General features: G+C 37.9%; 1 protein-coding gene across 1 annotated transcript in view; it reads right to left on the minus strand.

Annotated features, from left to right (window-relative positions):
• The window catches only part of LOC149240801 (uncharacterized), a 113,989-nt gene extending 89,431 nt beyond the window's left edge, over positions 1-24,558 (minus strand). The window contains exons 1-2 of the mRNA XM_089373840.1: positions 23,479-24,558; positions 18,357-18,393 (exon numbers count right to left, since the gene is read on the minus strand). Of these exons, the coding sequence (XP_089229966.1) occupies positions 18,357-18,393; positions 23,479-23,774 (333 nt within the window). The 5' untranslated portion in view covers positions 23,775-24,558. The remainder of the gene's footprint in view (positions 1-18,356; positions 18,394-23,478) is intronic.
• Between the last annotated feature and the right edge of the window lie 1,301 nt (positions 24,559-25,859).

Below are 25,859 nucleotides of genomic sequence, written 5' to 3' on the forward strand. Positions count from 1 at the left end.
GATAGATTGCCCTGGTCAGGAATCTAGTCCATGGCATTGCGGTGCCTAAACTCTTCATTGTTCATATAGTTTGAGATCTTCCATTATATTTGTATATTATGAATACCTCCCTAGTTAAGAGGGAGTGTTGGAAAATGTAACTAGGTTCAGTCTTCATTAATGTATTTGAGTCATCATGTAATGTACTTGTCAAAAGAATAAAGAAAAGAATTTGTATTATTGTATCAATGACTTATTAAAGCATGGGTTTCATGCTTGGGTCATCATTATATTAGTCAAAGTCCCCATTGTGAACTCCTAGGATTAATATTGAGTCTACAGAGTCATTGTACATTTAAAGAGACCCTTCTTGGGCTTTTGAATCATGTAAAAAGGTTTAGTATTGAGTCAAATATAATTTATGTAACCTCCACACCAAGTTGGCCTAGAAGAAATCAAGTCGCCCTAAGGAAACCAATTCGATCTCACTTGGAGCCTATAAACAGAAGGAAGTCAAATTCATTTGGAGCATCTCATCTCAAGCTAGTTCGATATCTCTAAGGAAGTTGGAGAAGTGCGAAGTAGGAAGAAGAAACCTAAGGAAGTGTGAGTTGGGTCAAGTCTAAGGAGAAGAAGGAAATCGAAGTTTCGGAGCTACTCTCTCTATGTTTCGTGCCCTAGTTTGGGAGATTGAGGTCTTCTAAGTATTGTTGCTTCCAGTTGCTACTTGATGTCGTAAGTTGTTGCATAGTCAAAGTTGTTGGGAAGGAAGTGTTGCTGCAACGCGGTCGAACTTCTAGAAGGTTGTCTTGGTGTGGAGGGAAGGTTTGGTCTTTGCTTAGGTTGAAGAGTCTCAAAGAATACTATTGAAGGAAGAGAATTTTGACTAGGTTTTCCCCTCGAGGGGGGTTTTGCCCTGGCATAATACCTACATCTTGTGTCTCTTGTTTTGTGATCTTCATACACACTTAATATGGTAATTGCTTGACGAAAGATAAGATAATAAAGCTAACTACCGACTCAGGCCGAGGAGACAAGAGTACAAACCTAGCCCACTCTTTCAGTCGAATTGCCCCCCACCAATCCATGCTCAAAAGTGTCCATGATAAGTAAACAAAATTACTCAACCAAACCAATGAAAAGTCATACCTTTGGGGTTGGGAGGCCCACCTTCAAACATACGATCATAACAGATGGGCGAGGGACCACATGGCTCGCTCAAGTGGTGGAGACGATGGCACATTGAGCTATTTGGGGGCTACAAGGGGTTGTTGATTGTCGGCTGAGGACATTCTTGGAGAAAAAATTTCTCCTAGGGATATCACCCACAAAGTGGTGGGTAACATTTGGCTCCAACTGGGACTAATCTCTCTGGAGAGTGCACAAATGTACTCGAACAGGGAGGTCATGAGAACTCCAGCAATCTCTTGGGTTTGCAAGGCTGTCAACTGCACATGTCACAAATCAAACATATAGGGCAAGATGCTTTTGTGGCGTCTCATGATCGCACATGCTTATATTAGGCCACTAAAAATCAATTAGTAATTAAATTTATGCAATTTAATCTAAATGCATCTAATCTATTATGATAATATCATATGATGTTAGTTCTAATAAGAAACTAGCATGCAATGCATCGTACCTATCATGCATATTACATCATACAAGTACTAAGTGTAATCATAGAGCTAATGCAACCAGGACATCACTATATCAATACAAAAACATTTTGCCCCGTGATTACTTATGTAGCATATCCAAGAGCAAGGACAAAAACAATCATATGGAATGTCACCAGGATGGGAGGTGGAAAAATAGAATGTCCATGCATGGAGGATCATAGGAGAAGAGGGAACAAAGGGATGTAATCTACTCCACGAGATCCTCTCCTCTAACCAAAAGATAGAGATGTCAACAATCAGGCTCATAAACTTTTGATGGATGGAAACCTCAGGCATATCACTTCCATCATGGTCCTTATCATTTATGTCATGCTTTATGGCCACCATAGGGTCATGATTAGTAGGAAAGAGAGACTGATGAGATGGAGAAACACAAGTAGGTTGCCCATGATGATTACACTTAGGAGGGATGGAGGATTCCTCATTATTAGTGATAATGTAAGAAGAGTTGAGAAAAGGGTCCACACAAGACTCAACTACAACCCAGGATTATGAGGAAAGACAAGGGTCCTATCGATATCATCATCATCAGTGTCATAAATAGGGTCCTTGTCAAAACAATTTCCATGAACCTCCCATTTTCCTTCATTAATATGTAAGTAATCATTGATATCAAGTTTGAGAGGGCTATGAAATCACCTTCTCCAAGGTTTTCAAAGGGTAGATCATCAGAGATAGTATCCTTGGGAAAGGTAGGGTTAACCCTAACTTCACTCTCTACAAACTCACCCTCCCTATCGCACGTGCTTTTAGAATTATCATCCCATCTTTCATCATGCAAACCTAGGGAGGACCCCCTTTCCTGCTCATCATCTAGATTCCCAAGGTTATGCTAATGCTCAATGAAGGCTTCCTCTTGAAGGTTTAATGTGGGGCACACTTGAAAATGTCTTGGAAATCCATCAAAGAACTCCTTAATATATGAGATGCTCCTAGGTTCATGATTATGCAACCAGGAGTTATGACCACAGAGAGATCTCACGAATAACAATATAAGGACATCCTGGTGGACCACTTTCTCTTTTGAAGCATGTGCATTAAATGTTTCTACATGATCAATTGCGAAGAGTGGATCACCATCAAACACGAGTACCCCACGTACCATCCTTCCAGTGACACGATTAAGGTGCCCAAGGATGCTAGTGATGCCCAAAGCGGGAAAATCATCAAAGAAAGACATCCTATTGAGATATACATGTAAATTACGTAGGAGTCGCCAAGGTGAATTTAAAGATGCCCAGAAAAATGCTTGCTCCACCCTACAAGCATTGACCTTAAAGGTTAATGAAGAACTAGGGCTTCGTTCTTCCAATTAAGTCACCATGAATGATATATCAATATTGTCGTATGAGAAATAATACGAAGTTCAAACGTCTCATTACTCGGCAACGGCGCCAAAATGTTACCGCTCAAACTAGCAGAGGTCCTAGGAGGGGATCCTATGGAGCGACTACTAGGTCAAGGGGCAACAATGGAGCGATAGCCCACTATCACCTCAGCTAAGGCTCCTTGCTCTTTATGGATTTTCAAAGATGGAAGGATGCCCAATATGAGGGGAATCACTAGATGAATGGAGCAATAATAGGATAAGGAGCAATTCCCAAAGCCTATTCTCAAGAAAGGCTTAGGCAAATGGCTTACTTGCTTAAGAAGCAAGGTGATAGGTTCTCTAGGAGGGGCTAAGGGGATTCTTGAGTTTAGATTTAAGGAATATTCTTTGAAATGAGGGTTCCTAGACTCAAATATCCTAATGAAGAAATGGCTTCTAAGTGATCCTTGTGGAATTTGAGTTGTAGATTGGTGGGACCACCGAGAAGCCAAGTGGACCCAAACTAGGTCAAGCATAAGTTGATCACTCAAGGAGGGGCTTGACCTAATTGGGGAGTAGAATAGGACCAAAGGGTTAATCTTCTTTGAGATTTTGAATGCAATGATCCCAATGAAGACACTAACCAAAATCAAGTTGGGGCAAGAATTGGTCTTGTGGCTAGGGCTTGCTATATCTCGGGATTCCACTGTTAGATTTGCTTGAAACTTGGAGGGCCTCTGGATATAAACCCAATGTAGTAGTGGACCAAAAATCAAGGTGTTTGGATGGCTAGAAAGAAATTTGATTGGTTCCCTAGGTGACCCTCTAGGGTTAGGCCTAGAATTTAGAAAAGTGGAAAAAAGAAAGATAAATTTGACCATCAAGAGGATGCAAGGATCAGTGCATTGCTTAGGGGGCTTAATGGAGTCAAGATACACCTAGATTGAAGAATTTTGTGAGCCAAGGAGCCCTAATTCACCTTCGCTAGCCTACTTAAGGGTAGCAACTAGGTTATTAAATATTTATACTTCAAATATGCCAAAGAGATAAAGTTTTGAGGTCTTTCAACCCAAGAAGTGCCTCTAGGAACATTCACCCAATCCCTCAAAAGCAACGCATGCATTAAATCACTTATTTAGAGGTCCCAAAATAATTTTGCATACAAGAATAATGATAATAATATACATGCATTTGACAAGTAAGATAACAAGAATAGCATTTAAAGTTCACTAACATGAGAGAGAGAATATATCCATTCATCAACTTTGCATTAGAAAGAAGCTCCAAAGACAATAGCGAAAATCCAAACATCATAGTGCATCAAGAAACTCCAAAAAGATCACCCCAGCAAAAAGTGTGAAAATGTCTCAACAATCCAAGTGATGATGAGAGGAATGAATGAGCCTCTCAAAAATTTATACCATCGCTAATGAGTTTGATTTGCCTAATTAGGCCTAATTAAGCCCCAGATAATAAAATAATGTGCAATAATAACATCCCTTAGTGACAATCCCACCAAGATAGCTCAATAACATAAAAATAAGTCTCTCAAGAGGACACAATAATAAACATAATGAGTCGTTCGGCCATTGAGAAGACCTGATGAAGTCCAAAGTGTGTCATGGTGAGAGAATGGACTCCAAATATAGTGGACAAGGGGTTGGCCCCTTGTATTTCAAGCAAAGCATTGTGGTGCTCCCAAGTGGGTGTAGGGGCATAAGGACATCCTCATGTGTCTCCAAGTGGATCGATAATGTTTGTAAACTATCTGTAATGGCTAGGATGATGACATAAGCCCTCCCTTTGTCTTCTGCAGTGAGGCACATCCTCATCTGGACCTTGGAACATCTGCCAAGTGTATGGTGCAAGTGTGGAGCCGGTTGGGCATGGTGAACTAGGCGCATCATCATCATCCAAAAGGTGGAACACGAGCAATCAGTGAATGGTGATAGGGATCCATGAAGTGTTGTCTGTTATGTTGGAGAACCATGGCTCTCAACGCTCACCCTACAAGTGCCAATGTGGCCCTCTGAAGGTCTTGGACCTCGTATAGGAATACCAAACCCCAAAATGGGGACCCACCTGCAATCCTGCATAAAATCCAATACATCTCCTTGCCCTCCAATACAACCAATCATTAGAGTAATCAAGTAAAAGAGCTTACAAATCATGGAATCAAGTGGGAAATTCACGATGGCATGCCCTTCCAAAGTGGGCTTTGGCATGTACAGGTGTCTCCAAACTCAATAAGGGGGTTACCCAAGGACCTTATTAGGTGGTTTTAGCCTTTAAAGGGGATGACATGTCCATGGTACATCCATCAATGGGTAGGTGGCATGTGACATAGTGATGAGGCGGAGTAGGGATGAGGGGAAGGCTCCAAGCCACCTGTGATGGTACAAGGGTAGCTATGATGAGGGAAGCTCAAACTTGGGTATGTGAGTGTAGCAGGGACCAAATTTTGGTATAGGAGTTACCTCGATCTTTGTTTGTCCACCCTTCTTCATATGCATTTTTCCTTTGATTGATTTTTATTTATAACTGCTCGGGGCTCCAGGGGATGAGAGCATGATGTGTAGAATATAGCAATAGATACCCCCCCTTTTAAGGTAGGGCAGCGCATTGCTCACAGGGGGTTGGGAGTCGAGACAATCATGGGTTCCTTAATGTGGAGGGGGGCTCATCTAGGGCCCATAGGAATCAGGGTGATGGCCATGAATGAAGAGTAGAGTTCATGTTTGGCTTTTGCCCACATGCTAAATTTGTACGTCCCTGCCATATTTTGCATTTTGTGGTACATTTCCTGTTGTAAGTGGCCAAATTATGCTTTTTCATTTCCTTTTAGCCGCATCAACCTCTGGGCATCATTCCATGCCCGACCCAAAGTGTGGACTAGGGAGGGGGAGGCTAACCTTATGTAGACTCAATGGACACATGTGGACCTGAATGGGAAGAGTGATGAATGGGGTTAAAATGAGTGGATGGGAATTATGGTGTTGGGGAGCAGGACAACACAACCAAAATCGAGATTTCCCATGTAGTGACATTCCTAACACTAATGGCCCATAAAGAAGATCTCATGGGACTAGGATACAAGGCTAACTACCGAATCGGGCAGAGGAGACAAGAGTACAAACCTAGCCCACTCTTTCTGTCAAATCCCCTATGAAAATTCCTAGATCTAACAGCCTCAGGAATCCTACTACAACCAACTGAATCTACTTCACCTAGATTGTACATTACATTACAAGCTTATTTCAGATTTCTTTTTGAAACATTGAAGTAAATCACTGAAGCAGACTACACCAATTAAATATGATTCTGAAACATAAAAATTGAGCAAGGAAAATAGAAACACATAGGACATAGTTATTTTTGGACAAAAGTCCCCAGAAAAACCCAATGCGGGAAAATCGGTGCAGCAGCTCTGAGGGTTTTATATTATTAAGCAGTAGCAAATTCTGAATACATCATTGAATACCTCACAGGGTTATTCAGTTACAAAGAGAAATACTGGCAGAAGCTTTGTGAGTTTTACCTCACACAATCACTGAGAAATCCTAGCTAATCCAGCCCCAAACTCACTGCCTCCCGACTTTTCTAGTTGCCTCTGCACAGTGTCTGCGTCAACCCAGTGTCAAGCTCTCTGGGTGTTGCGTCACTTCTCAGGTTGGTCAATATGTTGCCTAGGAAATTCGATTTCTGCCTCCCAGTCTCACACCCAACTCCTGGCTTTTGAAAAATCGAATTCCTCTGCATATTTCAGACTCCTCTCTCTTCCTTTGCGCTTCTTTTGCGTGGCTCTTCTGGCCCTGCGTCAGCCTCTGCGTCAAGGCTTCTAGATCACTCATTGCCTCTCTCTACTGATGTATCTCCGGCTGAGAATCTCTCTCTCCGGAAGCTGCTATCCCTGCCCCTCAACTGCAAGAGATCTCTTCAATCGATTTTCCCCCCTGAGAACTTCTTACTTTAGAAAATCAATTTTCTTAATCTCTCTGTGTGTTTTCCAAATGACTCTCAAGCACCTTCTTATATCTTCTTGTTTGACAACCAACGGCCTACATTAAAACATAATCAAAGGCTCAAGATCGTTTTGGCTTGATCTGTGGCTTTTTCTAGAAGTTTCACCCCTGATTAGATTAATACCCATAAATATTTTAATTTTCCTAAGTTTAGACTTAGGACATTAAAAATATTAATTATTTTAATAAAATCACTTATGGGTGGAATTTCCCAAAACGCTTTCTGGGTTCTTTGAAATGCATGTGCCCAAGCCTCCCTGCAAAATTTGAGGCTTGGAGCACATCTGATGCTACCCTAAATCAACACTCCCTCTTAGCGAGGAATGTGCTCTAGCAAAACACTGCTACTGCATACTGCTCTGATTCTTAAGCATCGTCCTCTGCGTTGCTGATGTATGACATGTTGTCCACCAACTATTGCACTGTTGCTACTACTGTATTGATGCCTTTGACATTACCACTACCAATGCTACATTTGTACTGCAACTCCCTCTCAAACGCTGCACCTACTATGCTGCTATCACTGCCATTGCTAACACTACAACTCAGTTGCTGAGAGAAGCAACTGAAAACACCCAAAACTGAACAAGTATCCAGTGGATACACCTTGGTGCTGAAATCTTGACTGTTGCTAGTCCCACGCTCTCTTCAGAAGCTACTGCGCTTCTAAAGCTTTGCACTGTGCCTCCTCGCACCACTGCCTCTCTGCTTTGTGTTGCTCACATTTTGGCGCTACTAACCACTGCATCTGTCGAATCAACACTCCATGGCACCAACTGAAACTCCACCATCCCACTACTAATGATCATGGGCTCCCGTAGCAAGGTGATGATCCAAGAGGTGGGCTCCTCACGGATCCTGCCCATCTGTAGCTTTATCAAACTACAGTCCTATATCAACCCACCTCCCTCTTGGAGGTATCCTGGCTATCATGGCGAACTCCTCCTCCTATTCGATCTTTGTGGCTGCAACCTTAAGATCATGCTTCTCATCCTTGTCCTTTTTCTTCAAAGGACACTGGGATGCATAGTGGCCCATCTCGCCACATCTGAAACACTTCACCTTGGAGACGTCCTTCTTTCGTCTCTGTTGCCCCTCTGTCCCTTCGATGCAAGGGCTGTTCTATCCTCCTCCTCTCCTTTGGGCTTCGACCCACTGCTGTCACTGCTCCCATCAAGTTTGACCTTGAGCAGGTCTCTCCTCAACTCTTCTTGTTTCAGAGCTGCCCACATCTCGTCCCAATTTGGCAACGTTGCTCTGCCCAGGATACTCTGGACAAAGACTTGTCATTCATCCAAGACGGAATTTAGAGCCAGTCTCACTAACTCTGAATCCTGAGGTGTATGCCCCGCAACTAACAGCGCATCACGGGTCTCCTTCAATTTTGTGGGGAATGGACCCACACGTTCTCTCTTCAACATCTGCGCAAACCTCAATTTTTGTTCTCAGTACATCTTCCGCTTCTCGGAAGATACCCGATACAATGTGGCCAAGACATCCTAGATCTCCTTAGGGGTTCTTGTTGACCACTACGTGTCAACAACCCATAGTAGTACACCCCCTTTTTTCACAAAAGGAATAGCGCCTGATCAATGTGTCTGTGCCGTCTAGCTATCATCATCAGCTTGACTTCTAAGATGTTATGTAAACCCATTATGCATGTGTATAATGTAAATAATCTTAGCAAACCCATGTCATGTACGTAACGACCTGGGTAAACCTACCTTTCTAGTGACGATCTCCATTCTAGGAGGTTTTTCGTCTCACCAATTCATTTTCTAATAATCGGCAGAGTTTTCCGCTCCAGTCTTACCCCAAAGCTGGAATGGATTTTGTCACTAGGATCGTAGGCAAATCCTAGTGTTCTAAATTAAGTCTATGTAAAAGTAATTTTGAAATAATCCTAACTATTTGGTTAGATTATTTTATTACAAATTACTTGACCTGTTGGATTATATTTGTGGTAGAAATGGGTAGTCTGGGAGGGTTTATTACAAATGGGTTTTCCCCCTTATGATGTAAGAAATATGAAAATCATGATGTAAAGTGTCTTGAGGGTTGGAAAATTAATGTATCCCCTCATAAGTTAATTAATTAAATTTTCTGGCCCAAAACTAATTAAAATCCTAAGCCATAAATTTAATTAATTCTAGGTCCTAGATAAATTTAAATCCTCCCAAGGCAAAATTCGTCGGTCCTAAAAAATTAAATTTTAAGAGGTCCAAGGATTAAAGTAAATTAATTATTTTGATAAATTTTAAACCTTTGATCCCTAGGGGTTAAGTCCAAGTCAAAATTTTGGGGAAATTAACTCAAAAAATCTATTTTTGAGTTAATTAAAATGCATTTAAATGAAAAATTCGAATTTCCTCAAAAATAAAATATTTCGACAGACGAGATTAAAAGATATTTTGATCTCTATCAACGATCGAGATTACTTTGACGAGGATCACTCGAACTAGCCGTTGGAGGATTTATCTGTAAATAGGTCATTTGTCAGACAATCCATCCGATCTCTGAGTCATGAGGGTAACAAGAAGCTCTAATGTAATCCTTTTTTTGGATAATAAAGAAATATTTTGGGTTAAATTTTGTTGGTTTTACTCTTCATGGGAATACTATAAGATGTTTTATTTTTATGCATGATTTTTTTCTAAAGCCAATGATGATAGCTTCTAAAGAGTGATTTGAGTACAGGTATCTTGCTCAGTCGATGGGGTTTGAATAATAATCTAAATTTTGAACGTAATAGCAGGTATCTCTATTTGTCTAAGTTTTATTATTATTTTCTCGCTCTATTTTTAATGGCTGGATCGAGTTTTGTAGGGAAATCTTGATTTAGATCCTCGTGCGTTAGGGGAAGTTTTCAGTTGGACCAACCAACTCTCGATCTGTGTTTCCTGAAGAGCCCAGCTAAATTAATCTCGGGCTTGTAATAAGAATTTTTGTTTTATTGATGCATGGGGGTTTCGAGTTAGCACCTCCTTTAAAATTTAAATAAAATAAACAAAAAAATAAATAAATAATAATAATAATAATTAATAACAAACAAACAAAAACAAAAAAAACTCTATGGAGCATAATGATAGATCTGGCTACTTAGAGCCTTCAAATTGTAATTATTGTAATTATTCAACTGGGTTTTTAGGGTTTTTTATTTCATTATTGTGTATATCGTCTCTGGGTGTTCTATTTTGCAGTGGCATATCTGAAGGAAAATTTTTGTTTGAAACCAGATCTAGGCCCTGGAGGGTAAGATTTGGCCTCAATATCACTTTGCATTGATATTGTTCAAAAATTTTATAGTCCGAGGGTTTTGAGATTTAAATCTCGAGATTTTATAAGTGTTTTAAAAACAAATCTAAAGTAAAAGAATATCATTTTAAATCAAAAAATTATGGGAATTTTTTTTAGTTTTGGGCTACCATTTTTCTACCTAGAAGCCTCTCGAAATTCTGTTGTTGTCTCTTACTGCATTTTTCCATCTTTTTTTCTGCGTTTTTGCTCTGAAAAAATTTCGAAATTTATTTTGCTGCCTAGGGTTTTTTCATTTTTTCTGCAATCTTCCCTCCATCTTGCTCCTCAACCCCACCTCTTTCTCTCTGATCCGCAACCCTTCCTCCACTCCAGCCCACGAGCTTCCTTTCATTTCCGCGGCTCCATCCCTTGCTCCGTAAACCCTCTTTTAACTGCATCGCGGCTCCTCCTCAGCCCGCGTTTCTCCTTTTCCTGCTTCTTTTCCGCCGTCCTCCATTCTTGCAGCAGTCCTCTACCTACGTCTAATCCTTAGCCCACAGTTCCTTCCTCCCTATCCAAGCGTTGCCATCCCTGCTCGCTGCTCGCTGTAGCTCCATCTCCTGTCGCAGCCTTGCTTTCCCTGTGGCTCCTCGACTTGCCATCTCTCCCTTCGTTGCCTTCAACGTGTTGCCAAAGCAACTCGCTCCCATACGCCGCCAGACCTGCAAAGAAACAAAACAATTTGACCTTTTTTTTGTTTATTATTTTATGTTTTAGTTTCATTTAACTTAGGTTATTTTTTTTATGTAATTCGAATTCATTTCTTAGGGTTTGCCTTTTCTTGCTTCATTTTTGGTTCTTTTGTTTTATTTATATTTCATGCCTTTTTTGTTTTGATTTTCTTTTCTTAAAACAAATCTAAAAAAAATTGCTTAAACTTATGACTTTTATTTTTTCTTTTCTGTTGTGATTTTCTTTTTGTTTTCAGGTTTTGATTTTGTTTTCATTTAAAAAGCATTTTTTAAAATCTAAAAAAAAATGGTGACTTTGAAATTGCGAATGAAATAAATCAAAAGAAGATCTAAGCTTTCACATTTAAAAAATTAAATTTTTATGTGGCCTACGGCCCATTAAAATTTTAAATTTAATTATGGTCTTTTGATTTTTATATTTGGTCACATTAAAAAAAATAATAATTTGCCACATTAAATTTGCTTCATAAGCTTACCACATCAAAAATTTACCTAAGGGATAATTAAATTCTTCCTTCGTGTCTTTTTGTGTTAAGTTTAAAAATTTTAAATGTAAACTTTTGTGGTATTGATTTCTCTATTGTCAAGCGCGATTAATGTTTTCGAATCATATCTAAAGATTGACTATAGGAGAAAGATAATTTTTTCTAGATCTGGGTCATTTAGAGAAAATCATTTTAAATCTAGGATCGTATCTTGCTTAGCATTTAAGTTTCATAGTTCTTCATGGTATTTAATTGCTAGAATCTTTTTGCATGCTAAAGTTTTGAGCATTTTATATTTAATCGTTCATGATCGTCACTTCTATTAAAATTTCTTTGAATAACTTGTTTTCATTTGGTTTATTGTTAACTAAATATTAAGGCACTGGTCTGAAAATCATTTCTATCTCGTGTTTGTCTTATTTGTCTTAATTGTTAGATCTATCCACCTCGGTTAACCAGGACTTTTTTTCATCAAGTTGTTCATCCTTAAGTCTCCTAGAACTTGTATTCCACAGGACTACCCCCCCTTGACTTTTCTAGGAGAGAGTCTAAACAAAGTGAGTAAGGATGAGTGACAACCCTTACTCTGAGCATTGTCACGGTGCCTAGACACTTTGTGCGACAACAATTCCTTTGCTAGCAACGTGGCACACCATGTGATCCTTGACCCCATCCAGGATCATCCTCTTGGACTTTGACATTTCAGTTTTGTACTTCTTCAGCGGATCTGCATCCGCAGGGACAACTACTACATTATCGACATACGTCTTGACTCTTGAGAGCATGCTCATCTAGAAGGAAAGACATTCTAGCCTTCCAGATGACATAGTTGGAAGCCCCGTCCAACCTATCCTGATCCCTCAAGCCACTGGTTGCCATATCTTCCGAAAAATGTCGAGCAACTCCCTCTTTCTCCCTACTGCATAGCTCCTAGGCTGACTTACGCACTCCCTGATGGAGCTGGTAAGTCTACTGCTCCTCTGTTGCCCAGCAAATGAGAAATATTGATTTCCTCAGCAAGAAAACATTGAAGAAGTATTCCCTCACTATGCGATATGCTTCCTCTTTCTGCCCAACGCTCAGCTTGCAGAAAATTGCGTCCCTCTAACTCTGCGTGGCTCCTTCTGCCTTGGCAAGTTTTCGATCTGGTAGCATTACCTCTCTGTCAACTCACTTAGAGAGAGATAACCTCAAAAATATAGCCCTCCTGGCTAGAACTGCGCAATCCCTTGTGGGGATTCGAACTACTGCTTACTGCAGCAAGTTGGCCCTTGCTTCAGTGCTAGATCTGCTCTTCCCTGTTTCACATCAACAACTTCGATACCATGTGAAAAATCCTAGATCTAACAGTCTCAGGAATCCTACTGCAACCAATTGAATCTACTTCACCTAGATTGCAAATTACATTACAAGCTTTTTTCAGATTTCTTCGTGAAACATCACTGTTGATAATATCGGCGATATTCGAAATTATCGCGATATTTTCGGCAAAACGATGTATCGCCGAGAAAATATCGCGATATTTTCTGTTTTGACAATATCGCGATATTTTGAAAATATCAGCAAAATCGGAAAATATCGGCAAAATATCGCGATATTTTGAAAATATCGGCAAAATATCGGCTATATTTAAAAATTTGAAAATTTATTTTTTATGCTTGCCGATATTGCCGATAAGATATTTTCTGGACCCTCGCCGATATTTTGCCGATACCGATATTTTCAACATTGTGAAACATTGAAGTAAATTACTGAAGCAACCTACATCAATTAAATATGATTTTGAAACATAGAAACTGAGCAAGGAAAATAGAAACACATAGGACACAGTTAAACCCAATGCGGGAAAACCGATGCTGCAGCTCTGAGGGTTTTATATTATTAAGCAGTAGCAAATTCTAAATACATCACCGAATACCTCACAGGGTCATTCAATTACAAAGAGAAATACTAGCAGAAGCTTTGTGAATTTTACCTCACACAATCACTGAGAAATCTTGGATGATCCAGCCCCAAACTAACTGCCTCCCGGCTTTTCTAGCTACCTCTGCGCAGTGTCTGCATCAGGCCAGCATCAAGCTCTACGGGTGTTGCGTCACTTCTCTAGCTGGTCGATCTGTTGCCCAGGAAAATTGATTTCTGCCTCCCAGTCTCACACCCCAGCTCCTGGCTTCCGAAAAATCGAATTCCTCTGCAGATTTCAAACTCCTCTCTCTCCCTCTGCGTTGCTTTTGCATGGCCCTTCTGGCCCTGCATCAGCCTCTGCGTCAAGGCTTCTCTGGATTACTCACTGCTCGCTCTACTGATATATCTCCCGCTGAGAATCTCTCTTCGGAAGCTGCTATCCCTGCCCCTCAACTGCAAGAGATCTCTTCAATTGATTTTTCCTCTTGAGAACTTCTCACTTCAAAAAATCAATTTTCTCAATCTCTCTATGTGTTTTCCAAATGACCCTCAAGCCCCTTCTTATATCTTCTTGTTGGACAACCAACGACCTAGACTAAAACATAATCAACGACTCATATCGTTTTGGCTTGATCCATGGCTTTTTCTAGAAGTTTCACCCCTGATTAGATTAATACTCATTAATATTTTAATTTTCCTAAGTTTAGACTTAGGAACACCATTAAAAATATTAATTATTTTAATAGAATCACTTCTAGGTGGAATTTTCCAAAACGCTTTATGGGTTCTTTGGAATGCATGTGCCCAAGCCTCCTTGCAAAATTTGAGGCCTGGAGCACATCCGATGCTACCCCAAATATCGCCCCCACCAATCCATGCTCAAAAGTATCAATGATAAGTAAACAAAATTATTCAACCAAACCAATGAAAAGTCATAGCTTTGGAGTCGAGAGGCCCACCTTCAAACATACGATCATAACAGATGGGCGAGGAACCACATGGCTGGATCAGGTGGCGGAGATGATGGCACATCGAGCTATCTAGGGGTTGTTGGCTGTCAGCTGAGGACCATCTTGGAGAAAAAATTTCTCCTAGGGATATCACCCACAAAGTGGTAGGTAATGGGGATAATTCAAGGGCATTTGTCGATGAGGTAGTGAAAATATGATATGTAAAAGCAGTCACATTTTGATGGATTACAAGAATTCTCTGTTGACAGAAAAATGTTACATAAAGAGATGCCTTGGATATGGGATGAAAACAAACCATACTAAAGACAAAGGACTACTATCTACATAAGTGAAAGCTAAGTATTACGTAAAAATTCTTGTATAGTTTCGAAATTTGATTGTTGTAATAACTATTTTAATAACTATTGGTTGAAAGATAGAGAGATGACTTATAATATTTGTATGTTTATGTTATGACATAGGTGGATAGCGAACCTAGCTAATAAGGGATAATGATGAATATTGTAAAGTTGGGAAGCCCAATAAGAAGGCCACTATGATGACATTGGAGCTTAGTGATTTCCAGAAACTATTAATTGAATAGAGCCTATTAGTGAATGCCTAGAAATAGGAATCTATAAGTTGGTACCCTTCTTGCCATGTAAAATCCTTAACAAGATGAATCACCCTAGGGGCTATTTAGTAGAGAAGGGGATGCTTGAGCCTGGAAAGGAGTGTGCAACAAAGAAGAGGCAACTTAAATGAATCTGTTGTGAGATGTGACATGATTTCTCTGATCAGAAGGGTGTATTAGCAATGATAGTAAATTGAACTATTTTCCATGGCATCCTTATAAGTGTGCATATAGACGAGTATTGGATTAAAATTTCATGTTTATTTTTGTATTATAATAGACATGCTTACTTATAGAGTTGAAGATTCCTATAAAGGGGGTAATTGTTGCATAAAAATGGCTATAACAAGCATACTTTTCTTCTAGTTGCTATAAGAGTAGTTCAGGAATGAAGACATGGTTTTATTATTAGAAAGAATAACATTGAAGATGGTGTTATTCCAAGGGGGGAGGAATGTCATTACCCCCTACAAGAATGAACATAAACAGTAGGTATGTGGTAAGTGAGTAAGTGGTTTACATGTGATTACTTTGAAATCTATATAAACAGTAACAATAATAATATAAAAAGGTGTGCTTGGTATTTGTCTCACTAGGAGCACCATGGGGGCAATGAAATGACGAGAAGGGAAATATGGGGTGGCCAATAAAATAATATTTTATTGAGGCTAACAAATTCTAAGCATTCATATCCCTTTTATTTGCCTTATGTTAATTTCCTGATCGTTATTATCTCCATGCAAGTCATATATTCATGCAAGCCTTGGGAAGGGATGAATTCCACCTTTGGGAAAATTAATCTATTCATTCTCTCCTTGGAGAGGATGAAACCATAGAAGGGGTTGTCATTCAGGTATGCTGAAAAACCATGCACATATGATAAGGGAGGCATATGTAGGCCGAGATCCTAGCATCATAGTATGCTAAATTATGTAGGAGAGTGCTGCTATGTTGGAATGTTGCGAGGTCATTTACATACATTGAGATGATAGTGGTATGCTGTATGTTCATGTTAGTGCAGAGATTGCACTGTGCCCAAAGGTATGATGTTTTCCTAAGTCTAGTTACTGTGGTTATATGAGGAAAACCAATGCTATGAGCTTTTGTAATTGCTACAACTAAGATTCCAGCATTGGAGATTTTCCTAGCTAGCATGCATTGCAGCATTGGAGAGAAGTGAGATAGCCTAAGGGATTTTTTAACAGTGAAGGGGATCCCATTTGTTGCACAGTGCAAGGATGAGGGGAAAGAGAGGATAGAAAATGGGTTGTTGTAGAATTAATGTGCTGAAACATAAGTTCCCTAGCTGTAAACAATGTTGTAAACTTGGGCTAAGAGATAAAATCCCTAGCTCAATAATTATTTGACGTGGGTGAGGAAACATTTGTCTTAGCCAGTAAATTCCCCCTTCTTGTTTCATTGCCTGGCATGGGGGTGGCATTTACTCCAGCCAGTGGCTATGGCTGTATCTAAAAACACTCCCATGAAGGTATTTCCCTAAGTGCAACTGATAACAGATAAGTATTATAAACTTTGTTACTAATGTGTTGATGTCTAATTTGTTATTGTTGTTTCATATGAGAGTTGTTTTATCCTGGAGATGCAAGTCTGGAAATTGACAACAGGCTCAGGAGTGGATGTTGGACTGTCTGGTAATGATTTCTATGCAGAATTCTGAGGTTATTACAGCCATATATTGTATTGCAAAGTGCATAACTCTATCACTGTCATGTAAATTAATTTCCAGCCATGTCAGTTTAAGGCAAATGGCCTTGTGGATATGCCAGAAGGGGTCACAATCATGAAAGAAATGTTATTATATGTATGTGAAAGTACTATATATGAATATTTCTGGTAAATGCATATGAATGCTGATGTAATTGCCATGTACCAGCTGTTATTATTCCATGTATAAGCAGAAATATGTTTTATGCACCGAGATAGCTGAATGTGTTCATCAATTGCTTATGGGCAATGTATTTCTGCAGCAAAACTGTTGTTACCATAAGGTATATGTAAGAACATTGGTTACAGTCAATTATGCATTTGTGTACATTATATTATGTTATCAAAGCTTAAATTTGGTAAGAATTTGGTGGTTTCGGAAGGTACACCATATCCTCAACAACATTATCAGAACTGGAGCAAACCAGTCAGAACTGGCCAGTCCAACTGGTTGGAGGGCAAAACCAGTTCGGACCGGTGAACCAAACCATTTTTTACCGTTCGGCCATTTTTCATTGAACAATGATATAAAGGACCCTTTGAAAGTATTTTTCTTTTTAAATAATGATTTATGACCGGGGAAGCCTAGTATTTGACCAAATGCCTAATATTCAAGCCTCTGGCGCTACTATTGCTATGCAATTCATGGTAATATTAAATTCTTAAAGTAAAAGTGACATCCTTTTACTTAAATTTATAACATTACCATGAAATGACTCATGATGTTTGAGAGCGGTTCAGAAATAATGGGATTTCAAATGGAGAAAATACAATTTTAGATCCCATTCAAAATCCAGAAGACTTAATAGTTTTCAGGATTTCAAGATTTGGGGGTTTGTGATGTTTCCATCGGATTTTGTCATGTACGAGGGTGTGGAACTAGCATTTAATCAAGAACACCAATCCCTATATGTACCTTGCTGTTAGTGGCATTGGTGGTTGAACTCCTCTATCATGATCCTACTAAAAATGTACCCAACACACAAACAAAATCTTGAATTGACATACTAAGCATTTTCTATCTTATTTTAATGCTTAGAGGGTCATAGACAGACATCCCAATATAGGCAAAGATTTTGATGCGATGTAGGTATTTGTTGTAGCAAGAATTTTTTTGGATGCTAGAGGCCATCTAGGACCTATTTGTTGATGTATTTTTGGTCCAAAGATGGATTGCACTCAGTGTTATTTTGGTTATGTGCACCCTTATATGCTATATAAATGAGAACTTTCACTTATTTGTGTATAGATGGTTTGGATTCATATGGATACAGATGAATATATATGTTTTTCTTTAAAATTTGAATATTTTATGTGTTTTTTGTTGACCAGTTTTTTGGTCCGTTTTTTTTACTGGTTTCAATCCAGTTCTTACCAATTCCTGGTCCAAAGGGTCTACCGGTTCAATGACCGGTCCAGTTCTGATAACATTGATCCTCAATAGAGCACAGAGGATTCTGGGTGTATTTCAGAAAACAAGTCAACTAAAGTAAGATTAGAAGTGTCATTTACTAAAACTGCATGTTGATATTGATCCTATGAAAGAAATTTTAAGTACAACTCAAGTTTCTGACTCGAAGAGAAGGCTAGCCACAGTAGTGTTTTATCGTTATTCCCTGTAAAGAAAAATTCAAAGTAATCAAGACTTGAGTTCATAGTGTATGCATGTATCTTACTTTCCCAGAAGAAGCTCCATATCCCGAGTAATCATAACTGCAAGCAAACATTGAAGAAGACTAATGAGTATTGCCCAACAATCACTACATAGCACGAAGCTACAGTTGCATTTAAATCTCAAGTAAGCACTAAGCATAGATGTGTTAACAGGAAAAAAAAAAAAAAAAAGTAAAAATATCTTATAATGCGGATGCAATCAAATGTTCCAAGCACATCAGTGGGATCCAGGATCAAACTTGAAGGCCTCATTGCCTGTCGAAAGATTTTTTGTTTATTTCAGAAAGGTTACACAAAATTGTTGCCCTTCCAATGAAAACCAATATACGCTGTGCACTTCAGAAGTAAATTACGAGAGGAACATGGAAGAGACCACCCGTTATTTTTCAACTGCTTAGGCCATTTCCTCTTTGTTGGTGAGCAATTGCAATCTACCCGCACCTGAAATTTACTTGCAACATCTAGACTCAATTCGTCTGCTATGTAGTTTGAACTCTTTTCAACATACTGTAAGTGGTCAGTGTTCTACACAATGACTGAGCAATTGCAGGTTATAATGAGGAAAACCTTTCTAAATGAAGATCATTAGCCCCCTATAATCAAATTTTTTGAGTGGTATATAATGTAACGTAACATTTTTTTATTTATAACTGCGCATTTCAGAAGATCTTTCATTTTTGAATCTCTTTGCCAATCTGAACACTATTTCATCCAGCCATATCCAACCAGATAATTATAACACCAGCATTAGATAACCCCTACAGGTCACGATATCACTTAAGACGATGTCATAACAAAAATTCAAATTGTTGTCATTGTTTCTGCCAAAGAGGGGAATTCAGATGTGAAAAATGAGCTCATTGAAGAAAAGTCCTGAAATCCAAACGTCATGCACTTTTTGACTTCACCGAAATTATATGTACCAACAAAAATCAACAAGCTCACTGAAACACCGCCCAACCTTTAGAAACTAAATATCAATACACTATGAGAAGTGTGACCTACACAGAGAAACAAGCAGGTAGATTGAAAAATTAAAGAACATAGTCAAGCGGATAGAAACGCTAAAGAACATATAGAAGCATGAATATGATATGTGTGAAATATATGGTATAAGTTTTCATTTGGTTATTGATGAGTTTACCGTTGGTGGTTTAGGGATCATGATATTTCGTACAAAGAGAGACACGCAGGTAGATAGAAAAATGGAAGAACATTGTCAAGAAGATAGAAAAATTAAAGAACATATAGCAGCATGAATGTGATCAAACGTGTGAAATATATTGAATAAATTTTCATTTGGTTATTGATGAGTTTAGCGTTGATGATTTAGGGATCATGGTATTGGTTTACTCTATAGTGTTTTCTCATGAGATTAGCAGGTGATGAAGTCCATTTAAAAGGTTCGAAGAATTTCATTATAAAATGTTTTGAGTGACATATGTTTTTAAGAATTTCATTATAAAATGTCTTGAGTGACATGTGTTTTTGACAGGCTTTGCCAAATTAACCAAGATAAATGAAAATATATTTTTGAAAGCCGATTTTCTCAATAAAATGTTTACATTTTATAATTCCTTTATGACTATTTAGTACTGATGTTACTTTTCTTACTATGAGTGTTTGGAAAATAGACCAAGTTGAAAGATAACTGTACAAATTATTCCATTACCCTTCCAGTAAAGAACTAACAAAGAAAAGGATAATGTAAACAAAATTCCAGAGAGAAGACGTGGTTCTCTGTGGAAAAATTCCAAAATCCTTATCACGTGACCTTTCAGTCATACAGAGGCACCATCAAATTCAACCAAACTACACTCGTAGGAATGGTAAAGATCTCGGAAACCAGATTTTGGTTTGAAGGTTCCAATAAAATAGTCCCTTTTTTCCATAAACCCATTTTTTAACCGTAGCAGGTAGGAAATGCTCAGAACTATGAATCATACAGGGGCATCACCAAATTCAGCCAAACTACACTTACAGGAATAGTAACAAAGCTGTTGTAGCCCAAGTTGCTTTGAACTTATGATACAGTGGCATCACCAAATTCGGCCAAATTAAACCAACAAGAAGGACAGAAAAGGTTGTGTAGCCCAAATTGGTTGGAAGTCATGGGGCATATCATTTCGGGGACTCCTGGGCATAATGGAGTGAAAACAAAATCTGGAATCCCCACCCCTACAGCTAGAACACAACTAACCTGACTCGATAAAAATCATCATTGCAGCTCCTTCCCAATAAAGAAACGTGACAAATTGTTTCAAGGGTTCTATAAAAGTCATCATTAAAACCCGTTCCCAATGAAGAGGGGTGACAAAGAAGTTTCAGTTTTGAGATCGGCGTCAGAGTTGTCTATGCAGATGTCAGCTACGATTGACATTTTATTTTTAAGAAAGATGTACCAGCAACCGCACCTAAGGGGAGACTTGTGGCAGAAAACCCTTACAGAAGCCAAAACGTCATTAGGAGTCGGTGTTCATTTTCTGCCTTACAGAAGCCAAAACGGCATTAGGAGTCGGTGTTCATTCCTATATACAGATGGGGAATCTATATCTCAAGAAATGGTCAGAGTGTCTGCTGGCCATCTCTAGCCTGTAAGAAACTGCCAACAGAGACCAACAGAAAAGGCTTTCGTCCATGTTTTTATTATTAAATTTTGAATCACACCGTTTACATTTGATTGCGCATGTGATTAATTAATGGGAAGGGAACGAAATTGAAGTTCATGGTATTATGAGAGATCACCCAACTTTGCAGAGCTTCCAGATTCGGCATGTGTTCCCTCATTTTTTTTTCCTTTTATCATGAGAACATGGAAGCTATCTTGTTAGCACCATTACAAAGTAGGATTATGACGGTTTTGAGGATGATGGTGATGAACTGCTTTAATTCAGAACAGAACACCCATTAGAAAGTGGGATCAGGGGAGTGTTGATGATGAAAGAAAGTGGGATCAGGGGAGTGTTGATGATGATGGTGGTGATTAATTATTTTAATTTAGAATATAAAATAGCCAGTCATAAATAGGGGATTTGAATTTGACTTAATATAAATATATTTTTGATTCTATAGCTTATTTTCCTTTCTCTAAACGGGGTTTAGAGTTCCTCTCCGTAAACTGGGTCACAAACAGGGGATTTGAACCTTCCAACAATTTCACATTTCTAACGAGGTCACAAACAGGGGATATGAAGCTTCCAACAATTTCACATATATTGAATTACCAATTGAACTGCCCCAGAACTATTTTTTTTTTTTATATTTAAATGGTTATAAACATTTTGTTATTATATATATATATATATATATATATATATAATAATAAATTTTGTTATGTTATATTTTTATATTTTATTTTTTATAAACATTTTATTACGATATCTTTTTATATTTTATTTTTTTGTTTTTTATAAACATTTTGTTATTATACATTTTTACATTTACATAGTTGTAGATATTTTATTATAAATATAATTATATTATTAAAAATATTAATATTTTGTTAACTAAGTTTAATGGGGAATAATGATTATTATCTTTCTCATTCAAATTTAACCCCTAAAGTGACCTGACATGGTGAATTTGGCTATAATAGTTTCAAGTTTTATGACATGATTAGCTTCATTGTAATGGTTTCACATTTGAGTCTACACAGTTTCTCAAAAACAGAAACATATATAGAAAAATTATAAACATTATGTTTCAGTATTTTAAATATAATTACAATATTTTTCTGTTCATTGTTTTAATCTGATTTTGATCTTTTTAAATATATAAATTTGATTGATTTTCTTTATAGCATTTTTTTCATACTTGCATCTGTATTAAACTAAGACGCTAAAACAATTTTTATTTTTATTTTCGTTTCTCGTCCTAAACTTGATGTAACATTAGACTTTAGAAGTTTGTACTAGAGGAGACATGAAAATCATTCAAATCTATATCTGTGATCCAACCTGTGTGTCTTTACCATTCTGAAACCGCATGACAAAGACTTTTGAAGTTGTAGAGAAGGTAGGGATGTAACAAAGACTTCTGAAGTTGAAGGGAACTTGTGTGACTGCCCTCTGATTCCATGATGTAAGGGGAAGGGAACCTGTGTGACTGCCCTCTAGTTTCATAATGTAAAGGCAGATCTTTATTGACTGCCCTCTAGTTTCATAATGTAAAGGTAGATCTTTATGGATTGGAATTAACAAGATGTTACACAGTCATAAAAATTGAGTAAAAACTATATAAATAGATATTTATTAATAAAATCAATCAGAAACTAAATTCAAATCACCAAAATCATTTCAAATTATCATTAAATCACATTCATACCAATATACTTATTTCAAAATTATCAAATTCAATTAGAGGAAAAGAGTAATACATTAAATCACCATCAATTTTATTGTTGAATTGAGGCTTCTGTGATCCATATCAAGTTTAAGAGAAATTTCCTCGGCGTAAATCACAAGATAAATTATTTGTCGATGCGTTTCGAACCAACTAGTGTGGTTCATCGTCAGGACAAGTTGAAGAGACAGATCCAGCTTAGCATGTTAAATAGTTTGAGCAGAGTTAAAGTGTTAAATTTTATTGTCTAAATTTAATACTTTTCACCTTCATGCTAGCCATTACAGTCTATTTTAGGAAAAAAAAAAAAATCTAACAGGCAAACATATAAATTCATAAAAATTATAATATTGTCGATATATTTTTGGAGATAAATGGTGTAAATAGGTTAAATTTTTGGTATTGTTTTTTCTGCGGGGAGATGGTTGGAAAGTTGGGCCAACTAATTATTAGAAAGCTGAGCCAACTCATCATCAATTTGAATAAAAAAGATTAAATTACAAAAAAAAACAAAAAACAAGAAACCAATAGTCTTATAAACTCTAGACAATTTTTAATCTGGTAAACCTTAAAATATCATTTCTGATATTTTACACAAAAACACTATGCCCATCCTCCAACAAAAAAAAACTAAAAACTTTTGGAATAATAAAACCCCAAAACTTCAGACATTTCAACCTATTACACACTTCACTCCAGAAATCTCTCTACACTGCATTTCAAAATTCGAACAGATAATTTGAAATGCAAAGCAATAAAGAAAAAAAAAATTAATAGGCCTACCTCATCACATTGACCCGCAGGTGCGCTCTGAGTTCCAGAAGTAGGTCATGCATCTGACCCAAATCGGCGGCGTTGCCATGGGAATAAAGCAACGTGAAGCGAGCATGTGGATGGCGCAGATACATGGTAACTATTCTGTTGCCTTCCTTCGTTTCGACCAACTGAACATCCTTGTATTTATCACGGGGAACATTCGTCATGTACAATTTGCCCCCATCTATACACAGCTTATAGCTTGGTGGATCTGGAGGGAAAAACGCAAATCTTGCAGCCACACTGGAAGTAACATTGCCCATAATAGGCAACCAGCTCAGGTTCGATTCTCAGCGCAATCCTGTTAAGGCTTTATCTCAGAATCCCAAAAGTGTGACATGTCCTAGGACTTTTGATCTAAGTTTCACCCAGAATATGGTGGTTTCTGCCTCTTTGATTCAACAATTTTTCTACCAAATTGGAATTTTGACCTCAATTTCTCTACCCAATTGGAATTTTCACCTCAATTTCTCTACCCAATTGGAATTTTCATCACAATTTCTCTACCCAATTGGAATTTCCACCTCCAAACTTCGATTTCTCTACACAATTTTATTTTTCAGCTGTTATTCGTCGCAGAGGCAACCTCTGGTAGCTAAATTGTTCTGCGAGACAGACGCAGAATCAGGGGCTTTGAGGTACGATCTTTGGCTTCTCGTCCAGTGATCGATTCCCCCGATTCCCCTGTGCCCTCCATGTGAGGTTAATTTTAATTCTTGGAGAGGATGAGTAATAATGATCTTGCCTGGGCTGCTCTATTTCCTACACACAGGCTCGTTCCCGGCAAGAGGACTTTGCCTGTCAGCGGAGACAAATGAAATAATTCCTGTCTTGTAAGGGACAGCTCAGCATAACAAGCACTGCTCCGACGACGATTAGACATTCCACACGTAGTAATATGATCAGAGTTGATCCCCTATTCTCTTGATTTTCGCAATTCCAGTTTGACCCGGACAGATGTACCGTCCTTTTTTGTTGAGCTACCAGGAAGCAGTTGGAGGCAAAACAGGATTTTAGCGTAATTTGGGAGATATACTCTGTTACAAATAACTGCTGGGCTGTAAAGCATTTATGGTGTGACCTAAGATAGCATACAAAATTTATGGGGACCTAAATGTAGTATAAAAAATATTAAAAAATTTAGAACCTATATTCTGACACTCCTAATTAAGTTTGGAATATCAATTTTCATTCTTGGAATTTTAAATTTATCCTTTTATTTTTATATTTTATAAAAAGTTAATAATTTTTGTATTTTATATAAATTTAATAGTTTTTATATTTTGATATCTAATTTGTTAAAAGATATTTAATATTAATATTATTAAAGTTAGTTTTTAGATTTTTGTGATTTATATGGATAATAAGATTGTCTTTTAGATTAATCACATTATTGAGATTTAGTAGACATTTCGAACCAACTAATGTTGTTTATCCTCAAGACAAAGGTAAAAAAATCAATCTTGGCAAATGTTTAAATAGCATAGAAGCATCATTACCTGGAATTAGCAGTTATGAATTAACTGAGTCATCTATGGAGGCCGAGGAATTGCACAGAGTCATCTATGGAGGCAGAGGAATTGCCCAAACGGCCAAAAGTGGTCGGAATCCGGGTAAAAAAAAAATTAAAAATCTTGTAGATCCATTGTTTGAATCGTGTTTTTTATGTTGGAAATGGATTCAGCACCATCAAAAACGTTTAAGACACCTAAAATTATGACTTTAACAGCTTTTATTTAGATTTACGAAAATCCTTGCTAGATTTTTTCAAAATATAATCGGAATTTCCATAACTTTTATGGCAAAAAAACATAATTTTTAGACTACCACCTTATGAACTAGCCATTAAAAACCCCAGACCCAGAACCTGACCTCCCAAGGGAGGTGGACCCATCCCAACAAGCAATAAGTAATGCAGCTGGTCTCTTGGAACTACAAGGGATTGGGGAATCCTTCAAAGGCAGAAGCTATTAAAAACTTATTGAAAATGGAACCCACAGACATTCTCATGCTCCAAGAGACAAAAATAGAAGGGGAGCTCCTTCTAAATATAAGCAGCACAAAATGGAAATTTGGCAATGGGAAGGCAGTGAGCGACAGAGGCTCGGCTAGAGGAATAGGCACCTTTTGGTCTGGAAAAATCTTCTCGTTAGAAAGATCCCATGAGACACAACATTGGATCTTCACCGAGCTTCGACATACCTCAAGCAATTTCATCTTAGCTCTCTTTTACTTGTATGTTCCTGTACACTATGCTGAAAAGAGAGAGTGTTGGAAGTCACTCTCGGACTTTTTAGAACTTCATAATCCAAAGAACATTGTCATAGGAGGAGGTCTGAACATTATTA

Source organism: Pinus tabuliformis, chromosome 8, assembly GCF_031772625.1.
Source record: "Pinus tabuliformis cultivar Carrire ecotype Pingquan chromosome 8, CPIR1, whole genome shotgun sequence".
Taxonomy (NCBI): Eukaryota; Viridiplantae; Streptophyta; class Pinopsida; order Pinales; family Pinaceae; genus Pinus; species Pinus tabuliformis.